The 16883-nt window shown below is 38.7% G+C and overlaps 2 protein-coding genes across 5 annotated transcripts; one reads left to right on the forward strand and one right to left on the reverse strand.

Moving 5' to 3' along the window:
* Positions 1 to 2345: 2345 nt before the first annotated feature.
* Positions 2346 to 16511, reverse strand: C8H12orf60 (chromosome 8 C12orf60 homolog). 4 transcript variants are annotated; one of them, XM_047743101.1, is made up of 4 exons: positions 16419 to 16511; positions 12071 to 12157; positions 3890 to 3969; positions 2346 to 3360 (listed from the first exon to the last, which is right to left on the reverse strand). In XM_047743101.1, the coding sequence occupies exon 4, from the start codon at positions 3334 to 3336 to the stop codon at positions 2602 to 2604; it is 735 nt and encodes a 244-aa protein (XP_047599057.1). In that variant the 5' UTR covers positions 3337 to 3360; positions 3890 to 3969; positions 12071 to 12157; positions 16419 to 16511; the 3' UTR covers positions 2346 to 2601. The 4 variants fall into 4 exon arrangements, 3 of the variants coding, with proteins under 3 accessions (XP_047599057.1, XP_047599058.1, XP_047599060.1); XM_047743102.1 differs by lacking the exon at positions 3890 to 3969; XR_007129644.1 differs by lacking the exons at positions 2346 to 3360; positions 3890 to 3969 and adding an exon at positions 8026 to 8464.
* On the forward strand, positions 5862 to 15167 carry SMCO3 (single-pass membrane protein with coiled-coil domains 3). Its single transcript, XM_047743106.1, has 4 exons — positions 5862 to 6051; positions 10235 to 10317; positions 11863 to 12261; positions 13851 to 15167. Exon 4 carries the CDS (start codon positions 13867 to 13869, stop codon positions 14542 to 14544), a length of 678 nt encoding a protein of 225 aa, XP_047599062.1. The 5' UTR covers positions 5862 to 6051; positions 10235 to 10317; positions 11863 to 12261; positions 13851 to 13866; the 3' UTR covers positions 14545 to 15167.
* Positions 16512 to 16883: the final 372 nt, after the last annotated feature.

A 16883-nucleotide genomic window follows, 5' to 3' on the forward strand; every position in this document is an offset into this window, starting at 1 on the left:
TTGTCAGAGAGAGAGAGAGCACAAGCAAGGGGAGAAGCAGGCTCCCCGCTTAGCAATGAGCCCAATTCCAGATTTGATCCCAGGACCCTGGAATAATTACCTGAGCCGAAGGCAGATGCTTAACCAACTGAACCACCCAGGCGTTCCATGACCAGGACTTTTCTTTGCCCTTGTTCCATTCATTTCCCTGTGACTCTCCTAGCTGTCGCAATATCCTGGGACACAATCTTTTTTGTTTGTTTGTTGTAAGATTTTATTTATTTGAAAGAGAGATCACAAGCAGAGAGGGGGGCAAAGCGAGAGGGAGAAGCAGGCTCCCCACTGACCAAGGAGCCCGAAGTGGAGCTCTAACCCAAGACCATGGGATCATGACATGAGCTGAAGGCAGACACTTAACCAACTGAGTCACCCAGGTGCCCCTCCTGGGACACAATCTTAAAACCGAGAGAAGGCAGGTGAGAACCTGAAACACACATAGGTTCAGAAAAAGTAACAAAGTGAGAGCAGCACTTTCCACCTCCCATTTCTACATGTGTAGTTTTGAGGACAGGGTAGCAAATGGATACACTCAAGAACATCCTGAAAATAAGCCAGCTGTTTGAGCTGAGAGAAAATGCAGAATTCATGTATTGAAACTCATCTTTTTTCCAAGCCCTCTAAGCCCTGGAAGTGGTCCAAATCCCCTTGGTCCTTACTACAGGACTCTCTGAAGGTCTTAACTGTTAGGGAGCAAGGAAGGGATTCTTCTTTTTTTTTTTTAAAGATTTTATTTATTATTTATTTGACAGACAGAGATCACAAGTAGGCAGAGAGACAGGCAGAGAGAGAGGGGAAGCAGGCTCCAGGCTGAGCAGAGAGCCTGATGTGGAGCTCGATCCCAGAACACTGGGATCATGACCTGAGCTGAAGGCAAAGGCTTTAACCCACTGAGCCACCCAGGCGCCCCCCGAAGGAAGGGATTCTTACTTCAAAATTACAAGGGTGATTCCAATGACAGCCTTGGCTTTGGAGCTGAGCTCCTGACTCAGGATGGCAAAAGTGCAACTTCAAAGTAGCCACTACCGGGGAGGTGGACTGGCACCCTTGATGGATGTGACCGCATCGCAGGCTAAAAAGTACCGCGATTATCTTCTTCCGCCATGCCATCAAATGCTCACAATTTGTCTCTTAGTTTCTCATGATGCAGCCGTATCTTTTTAAAGATTTTATTTATTTATTTGACAGAGAGAGAGATCACAAGTAGGCAGAGAGGCAGGCAGAGAGAGAGAGAAGAGGAAGCAGGCTCCCCGCTGAGCAGAGCATCCGAGGTGGGGCTCAATCCCAGGACCCTGGGATCATGACCTGAGCGGAAGGCAGAGGGTTAACCCACTGAGCCACCCAGGTGCCCCTCATGCTGCAGCCTTATTTTTAAGTGTAGGGAAATAAGCATCTCCTTATTTTTAAAGGAGAAAATGGTATTTAAAACTTTAGAGGAGAAAATGTTTCAAGGAGGACAAAACTTAGGTATTCTCAGAAGAAAAATTCCACTCAAGAACTGGAATTATTAATGGCTTGTCTTATTCTCAACAATGTTCCTATTTACCACGTAGAATAGGGCAATTGTGAAAACACACACTCTTTCCTGTTACCTGAGAGCCAAAGACGTTCTGGTAGGCAAAGGGATTTATCTAACCTCTCTTTGTCAATACAAGCACATCTCAGAAATCCTACTTCTACAAATGTTGCAGTTTTTTATTTGTAAAAGGTTAGAACACCTCCATTTTTGAACCTCCAATAGCTCCTAATCATAAGACCTCAGTAGGAGGCAGACAAGAATAAATCACCTGCTCTGTTCTTATTCAAGTAAGCAAGAAAACTATTACTCTTCATTCATTGTTCTTATTAACTTCTTCTTTACCTATGATAGGTAAGGCACTGATGATACAGAAATTGGTATAGGACTGACAAAAATGCAGAAGGTAGGGGTGCGTGGGTGGCTCAGTCCATTAATCATCTGCCTTTGGCTCAGATCATGATCCAAGGGATGCTGGGATCAAGCTCCACATCGGGTTCCATGCTCAGTGGGGAGTCTGCTTCTCCCTCTGCCTCTGCTGCTACACCTGCTCGTGCTCTCTCTTTCTCTCGCTCTCTCTCTAGCCCTCTCTTAAGTAAATAAAATCTTTTTAAAAATGCAGAAGGATATTTTACGTGTTTCCTGCACCTGAACAGTACTTTCTGCCAGATTATCTGACAATAATGTTTACATTTACCAGGACTTCACACGGTAGTATCCAGAAATAGACTTACCAAGAGTGGAAATTAAAGTTATTTTAATTATGCATTAAGATGATATGTAATGTTTAGAGACATCCCCAAATGTAATACACTACCTTGATTTTCTGAACAACATGTTATTTTTAGTAACTGCCATGACAGCAGGCTTTCTTTGATTAGTTTTATTTGAATAAAACAAAACTTGAGGTAAATGGTCTTCCAGGTGACTACTTTTTGCACTTACATCCTAATATAACACCTTTCTGGCAGCAAAGGTCTTAGAACATGCTCTCAAAATTCTCAGGACATGAACTGATGTTCTGACAGAAATGAGCCCCTCTTGCATTCCTACTGGTCATTGGTTTTCTTGGGCACAGGAATCTTGGATTCCATAATATTTATGGCTTTTTGGAGGATCTCTAAGATTGGTGCCAGAGTTCTGACAATTTGCTCCAACTGATTTACAACTGACTCCATGGTATTCTTGAAATGTTCAGCTTTTAACACATCCTGCAATTTTTTCAAGATGTCTGCTGTACCGATTTTGGATGGACCTGGACTTTGGTTTTTCTCTGAGGTGTTGGCCTCTGATTGGTCTTCGGTGTCTTTTTGATAGAGGTCACTTAACTGAAGTTTCATGATAGGACATGTCATCAAGAGTGAAAGAGAAGATTCCAAAGCGCCAAGGATGTTACTGCTATTCAGTGCAGCAACGATAACTGGTGTCTGAACATTCTTGAACATTTCTCTAGCTGACTGCTGCAGCTCCTTGACATTGGCTCTCTTCTCAACCATAGAGCAAATCGCTGTTGCAATCTTGGAACATAAAGGTTCCTTTTGCATCTGGTCGTACTTTGCCTCCAGGACACACTGTATCTCCTTAAAGACTGTGAATAGTTGTTCAAAGACATCCTTAACGTTAGCATCTTCCTTCACAGTCAGGGAGTGGATCTGGGCATTCATAGTGCTGTTAAACGATTCTATAAATGTGTTAGTGAAGGCAACAAGATCTTGCATGTGAAAGAAAAATGTTTTGGCAGCTTGCACCAGCCTCTCTTTATCCTTTTCTGACTCTGAAGACATTTCTCCAGCACAAAAGTTTCAGCACTGCAAAACAAAGTAGTAATCTGGATAAAAACTTAAATTATTTATTTGTCAACCGCAAAGAGACTGATCTTAAAATCTAAATGTGGAAAATAACCGCTGTCGAGGGTAGGAAAGCTTCACCAGCTATGGAGCAGGAATTGATCCTGTGCTTTATTAAAAATAACAACAAAGATAATAATTAAAAGATTTTAAGCCACGATTGAATATCGTGCACTGGACCCTCAATTGGATATGCTGATATACGGAGTAACCAATTCTCACGCATTATCCTCAATAACTATCAGATCTAGTGGACAAGATTGTACAAAGCTTAAAAATTACATAGAAGGGCTCTGGTTCCAGTTAAGATAGAGCAAGCAGACGCGGTACAATCTTTCCTATGGAGTAGAACTAAAAATCCTGGACAGAAAAATAAAGTAACCATCAGATAACTCTGAAAGGTGAGTAACAGCAGACCAAAGAGGTGGAGTACTGCACTTCAAAGATGATCAAGGCCTTCTGACACCAACTCCCAAGACATCTGTCTTGCCTGAGAATGTTTCTGCACTTTTAGTACAACTCATCCTCTTCTGCCATAGAGAGGAGTGTTGATGTCTCACGAGAAAAGTTCTGGAGGAGACATAAAAAGATAGGACTGTGAACGTAACCCCAGGTGTCCCAAACCAGAAATCCACAGGCAAAGTCCAACCAGCAGATGTGCTTTGTTTGACCCAACAATTGCTTGTATCAACTTCTAAATTTAAAAACTGACAGATAGAAATCTGGATTGCTATTGCTTATTGAAAAAAATGAGATTAATTGGCAGCACAAAGCCCACATTATGAGTTAGAAAAGGTGACTAGATCTATAGCTGCCCTCTTCAAAGTGGGCTTTTACCATCTACACCCCATGGTCTGACACTAAGTGTTTCAACTACATGCGTCTTGTCATACCCACTAGTATAGTTTATATTAAGTAAGCTTCCTGAAATCCAAACCTCCTATTATCTCACAATAAAAAAACTTCAATGATTCAGTATTGCTGAGTGAATAAGATACAACTTGCTGGCATGGCGTTTAAGATCATCTAGACTGCTCTCAATTTTCCACTACTCCCTTCCCTCACTGCTCTCACGTATATCCTGGGCCACCAGTGTAATGGACTAAGTTTATGCCCTGAAAATGCTCCCAACATTTTGCTAGCCCCTTTATTCATAGTATTCCCTCCACCTGCATTCTCTCCTCCCTACCCCACCCCACACATCTGTTGAAATCCTACTTGTCCATCCATACTTACTTCAGATACACTGTCTACACACATCCTATTTCCCTTTTATCCCCATACCTGATAAGCCCCAGGATATGTCAAGTGCAAAATGATCCACTGGGACGGAAGTAAAATCATACCCCACTTAGTCCTCATTTAAAACTATAGAACAGCGCCTCTAGATTTTATATATCTCCTAGCTGGACTCTCAGTGTTGTATCCTCTACCCACCCCATAACAACAGAAATGACTGTTGTTAACGTTAAGACAAATGGCTACCATTTAGGAAGGTTTTGCCATATATCAAGCACTCTGCCAAATTCTTTGCATGCATTATCTCATTTAATCCATATGACAACCCATCAATTACAAACTAATACATCACACAATGAAAGCCTGGGTTGCTCAGTCGGTTAAGTGGCTGCCTTCGGCTCAGGTCATGATCCCAGCATCCTGGGATCAAGTCCCACATCGGGCTCCTTGCTTGGTGGGGAGCCTGCTTCTCCTTCTGCCTCTGCCTGCCACTCTGTCTGCCTGTGCGTGATCTCTCTCTCTCTCTCTCTCTCTGACAAATAAATAAATAAATAAAATATTTTTTAAAAAAAGAAAGAAAGAAAAAAGTTAAATTAAGTGACTTTTCCAGGGCTACATAGCTAGTAAGAGATATTTGGATACACAAAATCAGGACTGTCCAATTCTAAAGCCCATTTTTTTTTTCCATTAAGTTATGGGGGCTGGGGTAATTGTTTGCTTCTGAGGTGTCCCTGCTGTAGAGGAATCCATGGAGGTGAGGACTGAATGTAGAGGGAAAAGCATGAAAGACTCTGTTCTAAGCTTTAAGGGAAAGGAGTCAAGTTAGTCTTTAAGGCTTTCCTATGGTCAAGGAATTCACCGACACAGTGAGAGATGGTGATAAAGAGCAGGAAAGAAGAGCGCACTCACAAAAACCACATTGGGTTGCAGATATCTGGGTTTTTATCTCTTGAGAACAGAAACAAAGGCATCAGCAACAGATGGAGGTCTGAATGCAACAGAAGGTAAAGGAAACTTATGTGTGGAATAGCTGGCAAGACAGAACCGCAGAACCTGGGAGCTGCGCAGAGCCATCGTCTCTGCTGAGCTGGATGAGCTCGGTCGTACAGCACTTTTCAACCATAAAGTCCATTAAGGAATAGACAGTTACATGTCTCACCGCTTTATTCACCTTTCAAATTAGATGACTTAATACATACTAATTTTATATTAATATAGGAAATAGAAGAATTCAGAGAATGAGGATTGCAGAAATAGTAGATAAAGCAGACAGGCAGAGGGACCCAGCAGAGACCAGCAAAGGCTGTAAGTCATCACATTCCATGGAAACATCCAGATGAAACCAGATGAAAAAGCCCTTTGACAATATTCCTAAACAACCACTTGGACTACTGAACTCAGAAACACAGCAAGGTAAGCGATATGGCTATTTCTACTGGTATTGGTATGATATTCTGTTTCTCTGGATTAAACGGTTTTTGAAATAACATGTCAGTCTTGAATCCTAGCCATAAATATAATAAAGTCACAAAACAACTTTGTTTTAAGAGGATCCGATGGCAGCTTCCTTCTGAGTATTTCTCTGAAGACACCAGATAAAGAAGAAAATGAACAGCTTATGTAACTGATTAAGTCAGAGGGGAAGAAAAAGCAGTAAAGATAGCAATTTTAGAAAGCACTGAGGACAAAACGACACCTGTGTATTGTTTACATGGATTGTAGCATTTCTTTTTATGTCTCTAACATCAATATAAGTACTCAGGATCTGTGAAATGGAATGTACAATCTAATACTAGTTAACTTATAGAGTTTCTGCTCCCTCGTAAACTATATTACATTTAAATGCTGTCTGTCTCCAAATAGACTGTTATCTTCTTGAGGGCAAGGAACATTGTCTACTCTTTCTTTTTTTTTTCTAATGTCTTAAGGCATAGAAGTAGAGGATTCTCCCCTGAGCATTTAACAAAGGCTGATGAATGTCACTGATATTCTGCTTTCTGGTCAGAAACATTCTTTAGAACTTACATCAGAAAGAGTGTCATCCCACCATCAACAACTTCTTGGTTTTGTTTTGTTTTAATTAAAGGCCAGGGGTTTGATTTAAATTAAAGGAGGAGTCTCAGAACTATCAGTAACTGCTATTTTCTCTTGAAAAGCTTCTGGTTTCACCTGTCCCCTACTCCCAAACTCCCAAATAAGTGAACTTCCCAGGATAGCTGGACCCAATTTAGGATAGTGAGGAAAGTGACAGCAGGGAGAAATGGAAAAACCCAGAGAGCATGAATGACTCAACACTGGAGGCTGAGATGTGTTTTCTTTGTCTCTTTTCCCTTAATTGTTGCTATGGGAATAGTTCAAACATGCACAGAAGTGGAGATGATAAAATAATCAACTGTCATATACCCATAACCTAGTGTCAAAGATTTTCAAAACAAACTTGATCTTATTTCCTCTGTAACTCTATTCCACACTCCCTTCCAGATTCTTTGGAAGCCAGTCTCAGAAATCATGCGTATCATATCATCATTAACACACCACCATGTATTTCTACAAAAGCAAAAACTCTTCTTTTTGAAATTTAACTCTGTGCTTCCCAAATTAATAATATATATTTAACAGAACTATCTTTGGCTTCGAAACATACACAGTGCCTTGCTATAAAAATTTACTTTTGATGGTGGTATAAAATTTTTTGGAATGCAATTTGCAATACATATCCAAAAATAATAAATATAATAAAAACTTTAATTCTCATGGATTATACAATTCTTCTCGAAATTTATCCTGAGGAAATAATTAAGATAATTGGAAAAGGGGAAAAAACTGTGTATTAAAATGCCCACTACAATATTGTGATAGGGAAACAACTGGGTATTTATTAAATTATGGTTGATATCTTATGGAATATTTCATATAATAAAATTACTAGAAAACTAAGAATTTGGGCAGGTGTTTAAGTAAATTGATGTAAGATGAAAATATTATTTCAACTTGGGAAAAATGCTTACACATTTAAACAAACTTTAGGAAGGAACAATGAAAAAATTTAAGATGGTAGGTTTATGGGTTTTTTTTCTTTATTTTTAAAGTGTTTATATATTAGTTGAACTGACTTTATACTTTAAAGTACTTTTTTTAAATTTTTTTAAAGACTTTATTTATTTATTTGACAGATAGATAGAGATCACAGTAGGCAGAGAGGCAGGCAGAGAGAGAGAGAGGAGGAAGCAGGCTCCCTGCCGAGCAGAGAGCCTGATGTGGGGCTCGATCCCAGAACCCTGAGATCATGACCTAGAGCCAAAGGCAGAGGCTTAACCCACTGAGCCACCCAGGTGCCCCTAAAGTACTTTTTTATCAAATCTTTTACTTATAATTTCTTCATGTTATAATTCTACCATCTCTCAAAACATGTATCACTTGTCACTTTCTCCACGAAGCTTCCTCTAATCATTTCAATATAATTTCCTTCTTTAAATTTCTATAACACTTGACATTTAGCTACTGCTATTCATAAAATTATCCTGAGAATTTTTTATTTGAATATGTGATAATCAATACATTTTCACTTTGGAAAGTGATTCCTTTCCCCAAAACACTAAAACAACTCTACAGTATCACTAAATAAATCTTAACTTTTAGAGACAATACATCAATACATCTCTACTATTTCTTATACACTCTTTGATCTTGAATGTTGATCTCATTTCAAAATAATTGACAAGGTTAGTTTCAGTGAGAATCCATTTCAGGTTAGTCTTTGTTTCCATTCCAGTTTCAGAAGATATGCTGACCCCTGGAATCAGCATTTCCAAGTTTCTTTTATTGTCTGAAATAACAAGTAATGTTACATATACAATAACAGTGCATGTGATTTCCAAACTTCCTTTGGCAACAGAGCAACAGAACTCTCTCATTAAATTAAATTTTAAGCACCCACAGTCCAAATACAGCAACAAGCAAGCTCTGGGGCTTCAGCAAAGGCTAGGGTGAAATAAGGATGCTGGGGAGCCAGAGCGCCACCTGCTGCCAGCAATTCTTCATCAGGCTGCCTTACAGCTCTTGAGGACCTACCTCATGAACCCCGGCAACAAAATACTCAAATAACGGTAGAAACACAGCAGTTCAGTAGTGGATGCTAACTGTGCAGAGTGAACTTTTCACAGACAGTGAGCATTATCATCTGATAATAAACAATGTAAAAATCACATTTATCACACCAATGGTGCAAGTATTAAGAACTGGATTAAGAATAACATTTAGCTACTTATAAGTGCCAATCTTTAAAATTTATTTATAAAGTGACTTTGAAATTAGTTATAAGGGGTGCCTGGCAGGCTCAGTCAGTAGAGCATGTGAGTCTTGATCTCAGGGTTATGAGTCATCCCTGTGTTGGGCACAGAGCCAAACTAAAAAGAGAAAAGGTTCTTATTTTATTTTTAGAGATTTTACTTATTCATTCCAGCAGCAGGGAGCAGAGGGAGAGGGACAAGCGGATCTCGAGCTATGTGCAGAGCACAACCCAAAGCTCTATTTCAAGAACCCGAGATCCTGACCTGAGCCAAAACTAAGAGCCAGACACTCAACCAACTGAGCCCCCCAGGCACCCCAAAAGAAAAGTTTTCTTTTTAAGATTTTATTTATTTATTTGACAGAGAGAGACAGAGTGAGAGAAGGAACAGAAGCAGGGGGAGTGGGAGAGGGAGAAGCAGGCTTCCTGCCAAGCGGGGAGCCCTACTCCAGGCTCAGGACCCTGGGATCTGACACTTAACGGCTGAGCCACCCAGGTGCCCCAAGAAATGATTTTTAAAAGACTGAATTTTAAAGTCAATATTTAAAAGGTCATGCCTGAAAATGTTGTAAGATAGAGAAAAGTATGTATGGCCCAGACATCTTTTAGGTAAATATTATATATTGTTGGTAAGACATCCCTTAAGGCCTGCCGAAGTAACAACTAGGATCTTCAAGGAGGGTGGCTCTAACTGATTGCAAGGCTTTTGTTTTGCTGAGTGAAGTAAACACTTTGCAAGTCAGAGCTCAGCTTAATTGTCAGGGGCAATACTGGAAATGCTGCACTTTGCTAACTGTTTTTCCCCGTGGTGTATAACCTCTCCTCTAAGTATCAAGCATATATCTAAGAATAACAGTTTGAAAGGGAGCAAATTATTAACCTTCTCTAAATTACTGAATGTTTCCATATGGCCCTAATGTTAATACATATTAACCTGCAGATTGTTGAAAATTTGAATTTGCACAAATGAAGCACGAGCCCTATAATTTCAAATGACATAATACTTTCAGCTCAACGAGTGGCTTGAAGTCTGGCTTAACTATTTAACTAGATTAAAAATGCCATAAAAGCAGGACCCATGTCCTTTTCATTTTGTGTGCTCTATAAAGCTCAGCATGTTACCTTATCCACAGTAAATTGTTACTGAATTATTAAACTGCTTCCTTCATCAGGCTCTTCAAATTTCACCTGCCCAAAAATAATTCATTAGTTTCACCTTCAAACCCTACCTCTTCCTCACCTAATTCTCTATTGTTTATCTCACTGTTGGGATGAAAATAATGTTGAACTGTATTCAATCCTGGGAAGGTATGATGGCAGGCCTGCTGAAGATCTAGGAGGCGTAAGGAATCCTCCCAAAGTCCTTCCCCAACACAAAAGGAACTAGGAAGGTAAGCCCAACTCAGAAAAATACAAGTCCTTCTATGTTAGATTTGAAAAATAATTCTGAGCACATTATGACGTCTTACTCAAACTTGTTACAAAGAATTATAGACTGCTATCTGGAAACTGGGAGGAAGGGTATAAAAGTGCACGTGTCAGGCCTTGGGGATGTAAAAGAAAGAAAATATAATTGAAAATGTACTTGGGTCTTTGATTTCTGGTAAGATTGAAGTCTTTTCATCAGTTAATTAGCTACCATGCTTTTACTGTACAGAGCTGCTTGCTCATTTAGCTGTTAGATAGCTACTGTTTTTCTTATTGATAGCAAGTCATTAGAAATTCATACTTCATTTTTCTTGCATTTTTCCCAGGTTTTTTTAGTTCTTTTTACATGGTCATCCTTGTTTGTCAAATTTTTGTGTGACTTTTTTCCTTTGGTTTTAAGCTTATAAAGCCTTCCTCCATACAGACATTTGAAAATTATCAATTTTCTTCTATTTTATCTTTTTTTTTTTACAAATATTACACTAACTTTTTAAAATTAATTTCTAGGGGCGCCTGGGTGGCTCAGTGGGTTAAAGCCTCTGCCTTGGGCTCAGGTCATGATCCCAGAGTCCTGAGATCGAGCCCCGCATCGGGCTCTCTGCTCAGCAGGGAACCTGCTTCCTACTCTCTCTCTGCCTGTCTCTCTGCCTACTTGTGATCTCTGTCTGTCAAATAAATAAATAAGATCTTCAAAAAAATTAATTTCTAGGGACACCTGGGTGGCTCAGTCGTTGGGCTCAGGCATTCGGCTCAAGTCATGATCCTGTGGTCCTAGGATCGAGACCCACGTTGGGCTCCCTACTCAGTGGGAAGCCTGCTTCTCTCTCTCCCAGTCCCCCTGGCTGTATTCCTTCTCTTACTGTCTGTTAAATAAATAAATAATCTTTAAAAAATTTTAAAAACAGGGGCACCTGGGTGGCTCAGTGGGTTAAAACCTCTGCCTTCAGCTCAGGTCATGATCCCGGACCCTGGGATCGAGCCCTGCTTCGGGCTCTCTGCTCAGCAGGGACCTTGCTTCCTCCTCTCTCTCTGCCTGCCTCTCTGCCTACTTGTGATTTCTGTCTGTCAAATAAATAAATAAAATCTTTTTTAAAAAAATTTTTAATAAAATAAAATTAATTTCTAACCCCCCAAACTAGCCCATTGTGCCAGGAACATTTTCAATTATTATTGATTTGAAAGTCTACATTTATCGTATATTAAATGTATAGAAGAGTCTGTTTCCAGAACTATTTTGTTCCATGATTCCATCTACTCCTGCAACCTGTACAATACTAATATTATTTTTATGATGTTTTAATATTTGGGGAGGATAAAGTCCCATCATTACTCTTTCCTGGAAAAAAAAAAAAAAGAAATCTCATCTATTAGTTTTGTTTGATTTTGCTTCAACTCTTGGAAGAAAAGAAAAAGAAAATGGAGTCCTCTACATCTGTGTGGGACCTGGGTACATTTCTCCTCAAGTAAATTGCACCCTGATTTTTTTCTTTTATGATTAATTTGTCAAGGTTTGTTAAAACAAGTTAACTAGGAAGAAACTCACTACTTGGAAGCATTCAGCCTCCTATCCTGGAGGAAGGCTCATCTCTCCATTTGTTTATCTTTAGGTAAATAGAACCACATACCTTTTCTGGAAGCTATGCCTTCAGATAAAGGCAGATGAATAGCTGCTAGAGATATTTTACACTTTCACAGGCTAAGAAAGACTCCTCTCACCTAAATATCTGAATAAGAATGTAGTTGATGCTCTTCTGAATTCAAAGTGAGAAACTGGAGTTTTCACTTCATGATAGTATCTGAAAACTAGGAACCAAAAAGAAAAAGGTTGAATGGAAAATTTCTGGAAGAAAAAAGGAGAAACAAAGTCCAGATTCATGGTTATCAAAGTACAGTTTTGCCACCAAAAGGTGAGTTGGGGAATATTTAATAAATCCTCAACAATTTCTTTAAATGAAATTGAGATATTTTCTAAGTACTGTTGTGGAAATTTGTGTAACACATGGGTATGAGTGTGTGTGTGTGTGTGTGTGTGCGCGCGCGCACACGTGTGTGTGTGTGTGTGCTGGATTTGAATCAAAGATGCAAATGAATTTCTGACTGTGATAAGTTTATTCTATTAGGGATACCAAGGCATTTTTCTAAACTAAACATCGTAAATGATTATGTTCCCAATCCATTTAAAATCCCCTTCCTATTTCCAAATTATATCTTTATGTTCATGAAAAGAATGTTTACTTTCTTGAGAGAAAAATATCATTCCTTCATTCTATGCTTGTGAGATTCCTCATATCTAGGCTAAAAGCCATGGTCTCAGTCGATAGGGCCCAAATTCATTAGGATGTTGTTTACTCAAGAGAGAATATGCCAGACACCACAGAGATTTCATTCTCTCTTTTCTTCTAAGAGTTTCAACTAAAAATTAAAGTGCCAAGCACATAGTAAGACTATGCGAAGTATGCATATTGTAAGATTGTTCTCACAGTCCTCAAATTTTTTAACCAAATAAACTCTGAACATGCTTGTTCCTATTTTCTCTGCATAATACTCTAAGCCAGAAGAACAAACACAAGAAGGCTCTGGCCTGATTCATTGTATTCATTCTACTGCATACTCTTGCCACTTACTCTTAATACTTTCATGAAATGGCATTATTTCCTTTCTAACGCCAATTCTAGCAAATCTTCACTGTGCCCAAGTGCATTATAAACCAGTCTAAATAATTTAACTTCTAAGCTTTGCAAATGGAGACCACAGAGGTAGTCATAACCGCGCTGTCCCTGTACCATGCCCACTCTCTCCCCTAGTGGGATTTTAATCTAAAGAATTAATATATACCCTTAACATGAAAAATTTTTGTAAAGATTCTGTGTGTTGCCTTTGATGTCCCCTAGGCTTAGAGAACAAATAATTTGTTTGTAAAGACATATAGAGTAACTTTAATATTAGAAATTAAGTTAACAGTCTATAAACAAAATTAGACATTAATAACCCTGTAAATTCAGAGATTTTAATATTCTTCTGGCTCTACTAATTTATCTTCCAGTATTAGAAAAATCAATCTGGTAGGTGTATTCAGTGTGGTGAGTAGGGTCTGGAAAAATTAAGGAGTGCTGGTAATCAAGAATCAACCATATCAAACTGTAGTCTATGTCAAACCTTATTAAATACAACTTAGAAACAATCACATTTATTTACTAATAATCAGATGCTTGATAAATACAGATTTTCTTATCTAGGATTTCTCTCTACCACAAAAAAAAGCTAATGCCTCATTTATTGCATCGGTAGGTGGCATTGTCACCCACATTCCCATACACTGACTCTAAGTTTCATAAAAATAATTGTTTTAAAGAACCTGTTGAATTTTCTGAGGAATTCCTTAGATAGCACAGTGCTATTTTTCTACTCATAAAGTAAAAGATTTCTTGGTCAAATGCACACAGACAGCAGGTATTTTTCAAAAATTTTAGTGAAGATTTACTACTTTATTTTTCAGAGATTATATTTGAAACATGTCTCAGAGTGACTTCCTCTACCCAGAGAATCCACGGAGAAGGCAGGAAGTAAACCGACTTCACCAGCAGCTTCTTGACTGTTTATCTGATAGCTTCCATGCTACTAATAAGCTGATTGAGGTCTTAAACTTGCACTTGGGGTGCAAGTTGGCCTCCATCGAGATGAAAAGAGATGGGACCATCAAAGAAAACTGTGATATCATCATCCAAGCCATGATGAAAATCCAAACAGAACTACAAAAGGTTGATGAAGCACTAAAAGATAAGCTAGAGCCAACCCTCTACAGAAAACTTCAGGATATTAAAGAAAGGGAAACAGAGAAAATTGCAATAGTACAAAAGGTCATTTCAGTCATCCTGGGAGAAGCTACTTCCACAGCCAGTGCAGTAGCTGTTAAACTTGTGGGCTCAAACATCACAACTGGCATCATTAACAAGCTGGTCACTGTGTTAGCTCAAATTGGTGCTTCTCTCCTTGGTAGTATAGGAGTTGCCGTTCTTGGCCTTGGCATAGATATGATCTTCCGTGCCATCCTGGGAGCAGTGGAGAAAACGCAGCTTGAAGCAGCCATTAAAAGTTATGAGAAGCATCTGGTGGAATTCAAGTCAGCTTCAGAAAAGTATCATCATGCCATTACTGAGGTCACCAACACAGTGAAACACCAAATGAAATGAACAGCCACGGTGCCACTGGAATACTTTTCTATGTCTCTATAATAGTGTTTTGCTTCTTGGATTAGGTTCATTTTCTGCTAAGTTTCCAACATGGACAGAAATATAGTTAATAAGTTGGCAAGGTGGTTTAAGAGATGCTAAAACTAGAGGACTCCACAGAGTTTTTTATCAGTTGGGTCTAGACCCTGTGAGGCAAAAGATATATCCCAGGATACCTTCTTACTCTGCTCTACCAGATCAACATTACATTAAATGCTATTGTAGAAGAGCAAGTCTAGGGGTTACTTCTTCCTTTTCTTTTCCCCCAAATTCTTAAAATTTACTCTGAATAAAGAATCTTTCATTCCTACCACTAGCTTCAGACATCATTTAGTTCTAAGGGGATGTACTTGGTAACTTCTGCCTAGACACAAACTGTGGACCTTTGAATGAAATGGAAATACTACCATAATTTTGACCTTGAGCTTAAGCTCAATTTTCAATAAACTAGAAGAGACTGAAGTATGGGTTGTAACAGTTTATTTTAATGATCAAAGGACGCAAGGGTTCTGTAACTTCCACTGATTACATCCTATAAATGCAAATGGATTTTTAAAAGATAAAAGTTAAGGGGGGCCTTGGTGGCTCAGTGGGTTAAAGCCTCTGCCTTCGGCTCGGGTCATGGTCCCAGGATCCTGGGATTGAGCCCCACAAGGAGCCCCACATCGGGCTCTCTGCTCGATGGGGAACCTGCTTCACTCTCTCTCTTGCTGCCTGCCTCTCTGCCTACTTGTGATCTCTGTCAGATAAATAAATAAAATCTTTTAAAAAAAAAGATAAAAGTTAAAACTGAACAGATAAAGGTTCTGTTTCTATAATTGCAATCAACCCTGACCAACTGTGGTGTGATGCTTAAATATTCCTCACGGGAATGTTTGAACACTCTGCAACATAAAAAAAAAAAAAAAAAACACACACACAAACATGCTTGAACACCCTGGAACATTTGGAAAAAAAAAAAAAAACAAATATGCAAATCCCAGCTACACATATATAAAATACATTTGGGATGCAGGGGAGGAAGCTGTTACTCTTTTAGGAATTTGTCATTTAAAAGAGAGTCATAATTTATTATATGAGTTTTCAGAGAGGTGAAACTTCCTTTTCTACACTAGCATAATGAAGCTGTCCTTGCTACATAGAACTTTAGGTGCCTCATTTCATCAAATACCTGATTTCAGAAGAATCCAGAGGCTAAGGAGGCCTAATGGTTCAGTTAATTTCTGCAGACACAGTGTTTTCTAAATCTTTCACCAACTAATGACTCCCCATTGTGACTCTTGGGTTCTACTTACATAATCATTAATAAGTTGCTGATGTAAGAATGTGTTTGTTATAATTGATTCTTGCATCTTAGTACAAGAAATGTGCTGAAATTTTAAAAGCTCAGCATATCTCAAAAATTAAGCTAGATCAAAGACTCTAATTTTTCAAATGTACTCTTCATTTTTCTCTTTCATCACTGCTTCTTAAAATTAGTTGCAAAACTAAACTAGTTCATCTCCAAAATTAAATTTTATTACCTAACTTACAAGTTCTAAACTACAAGACCTTGTTATTGCTCTTTCTAGGACTCGAAATTCAGTCTAAAACCAAATCAAGAATTTTCTAAGACAAAGGGTAGTTTAGGTAAGGAACTCACCTTAAATGTTTAAGTGCACATTTAAAATATTCTATTGTTAAAAATTAATGTGTATCTCCTTCAGTATTTTGGAGCATTTATAATTGACAGTAAGAACTGACCGATACCTAACATAGTTTCCTAGAAGGGATATTAAGATCAGAAATAACCAAGGGTATCTCTTAAAAACATAATGTTTAAATATTAAACTTACCCTTAAGGGGAAAAGACAGGATAAGAGTCTTAGACTAAAAGTGGACAGAAGAGAAGGGAAGGACTAAGACTAGACCTAAGTGATAATCTGTATGTATGTACAGTGACATCATAAAGGACTTCTAGCTGGTGAAAAGACCAAAAGGGAAAAGCAGCAAATATAAAGCAACCTCGCCACTCGTATATTTAAAAGTGACTGCACGTGTATCCCCACATCTCCTCCTCAAAAAACTCATTGAAATTTCGGTAATTTCTCATAGATGAACAATCTCGGACTCCAACACGGGACGTGATCTCTTCGCTCAGGTCTACCTATGTTCTGTGTGCCCGTAAACTTCCAGACCGGCTTGACGCTGGGAAAGCGCAACAAGTGCAGTAGCAAATGTTATTCAGGGATCCACTTTCAAACAGACACTATCCGTTTGATAGAGATCGCGCTCGCTTACATCACGAAAAAAACAAAATC

Source organism: Lutra lutra, chromosome 8 (assembly GCF_902655055.1).
Source record: "Lutra lutra chromosome 8, mLutLut1.2, whole genome shotgun sequence".
Lineage (NCBI taxonomy): Eukaryota > Metazoa > Chordata > Mammalia > Carnivora > Mustelidae > Lutra > Lutra lutra.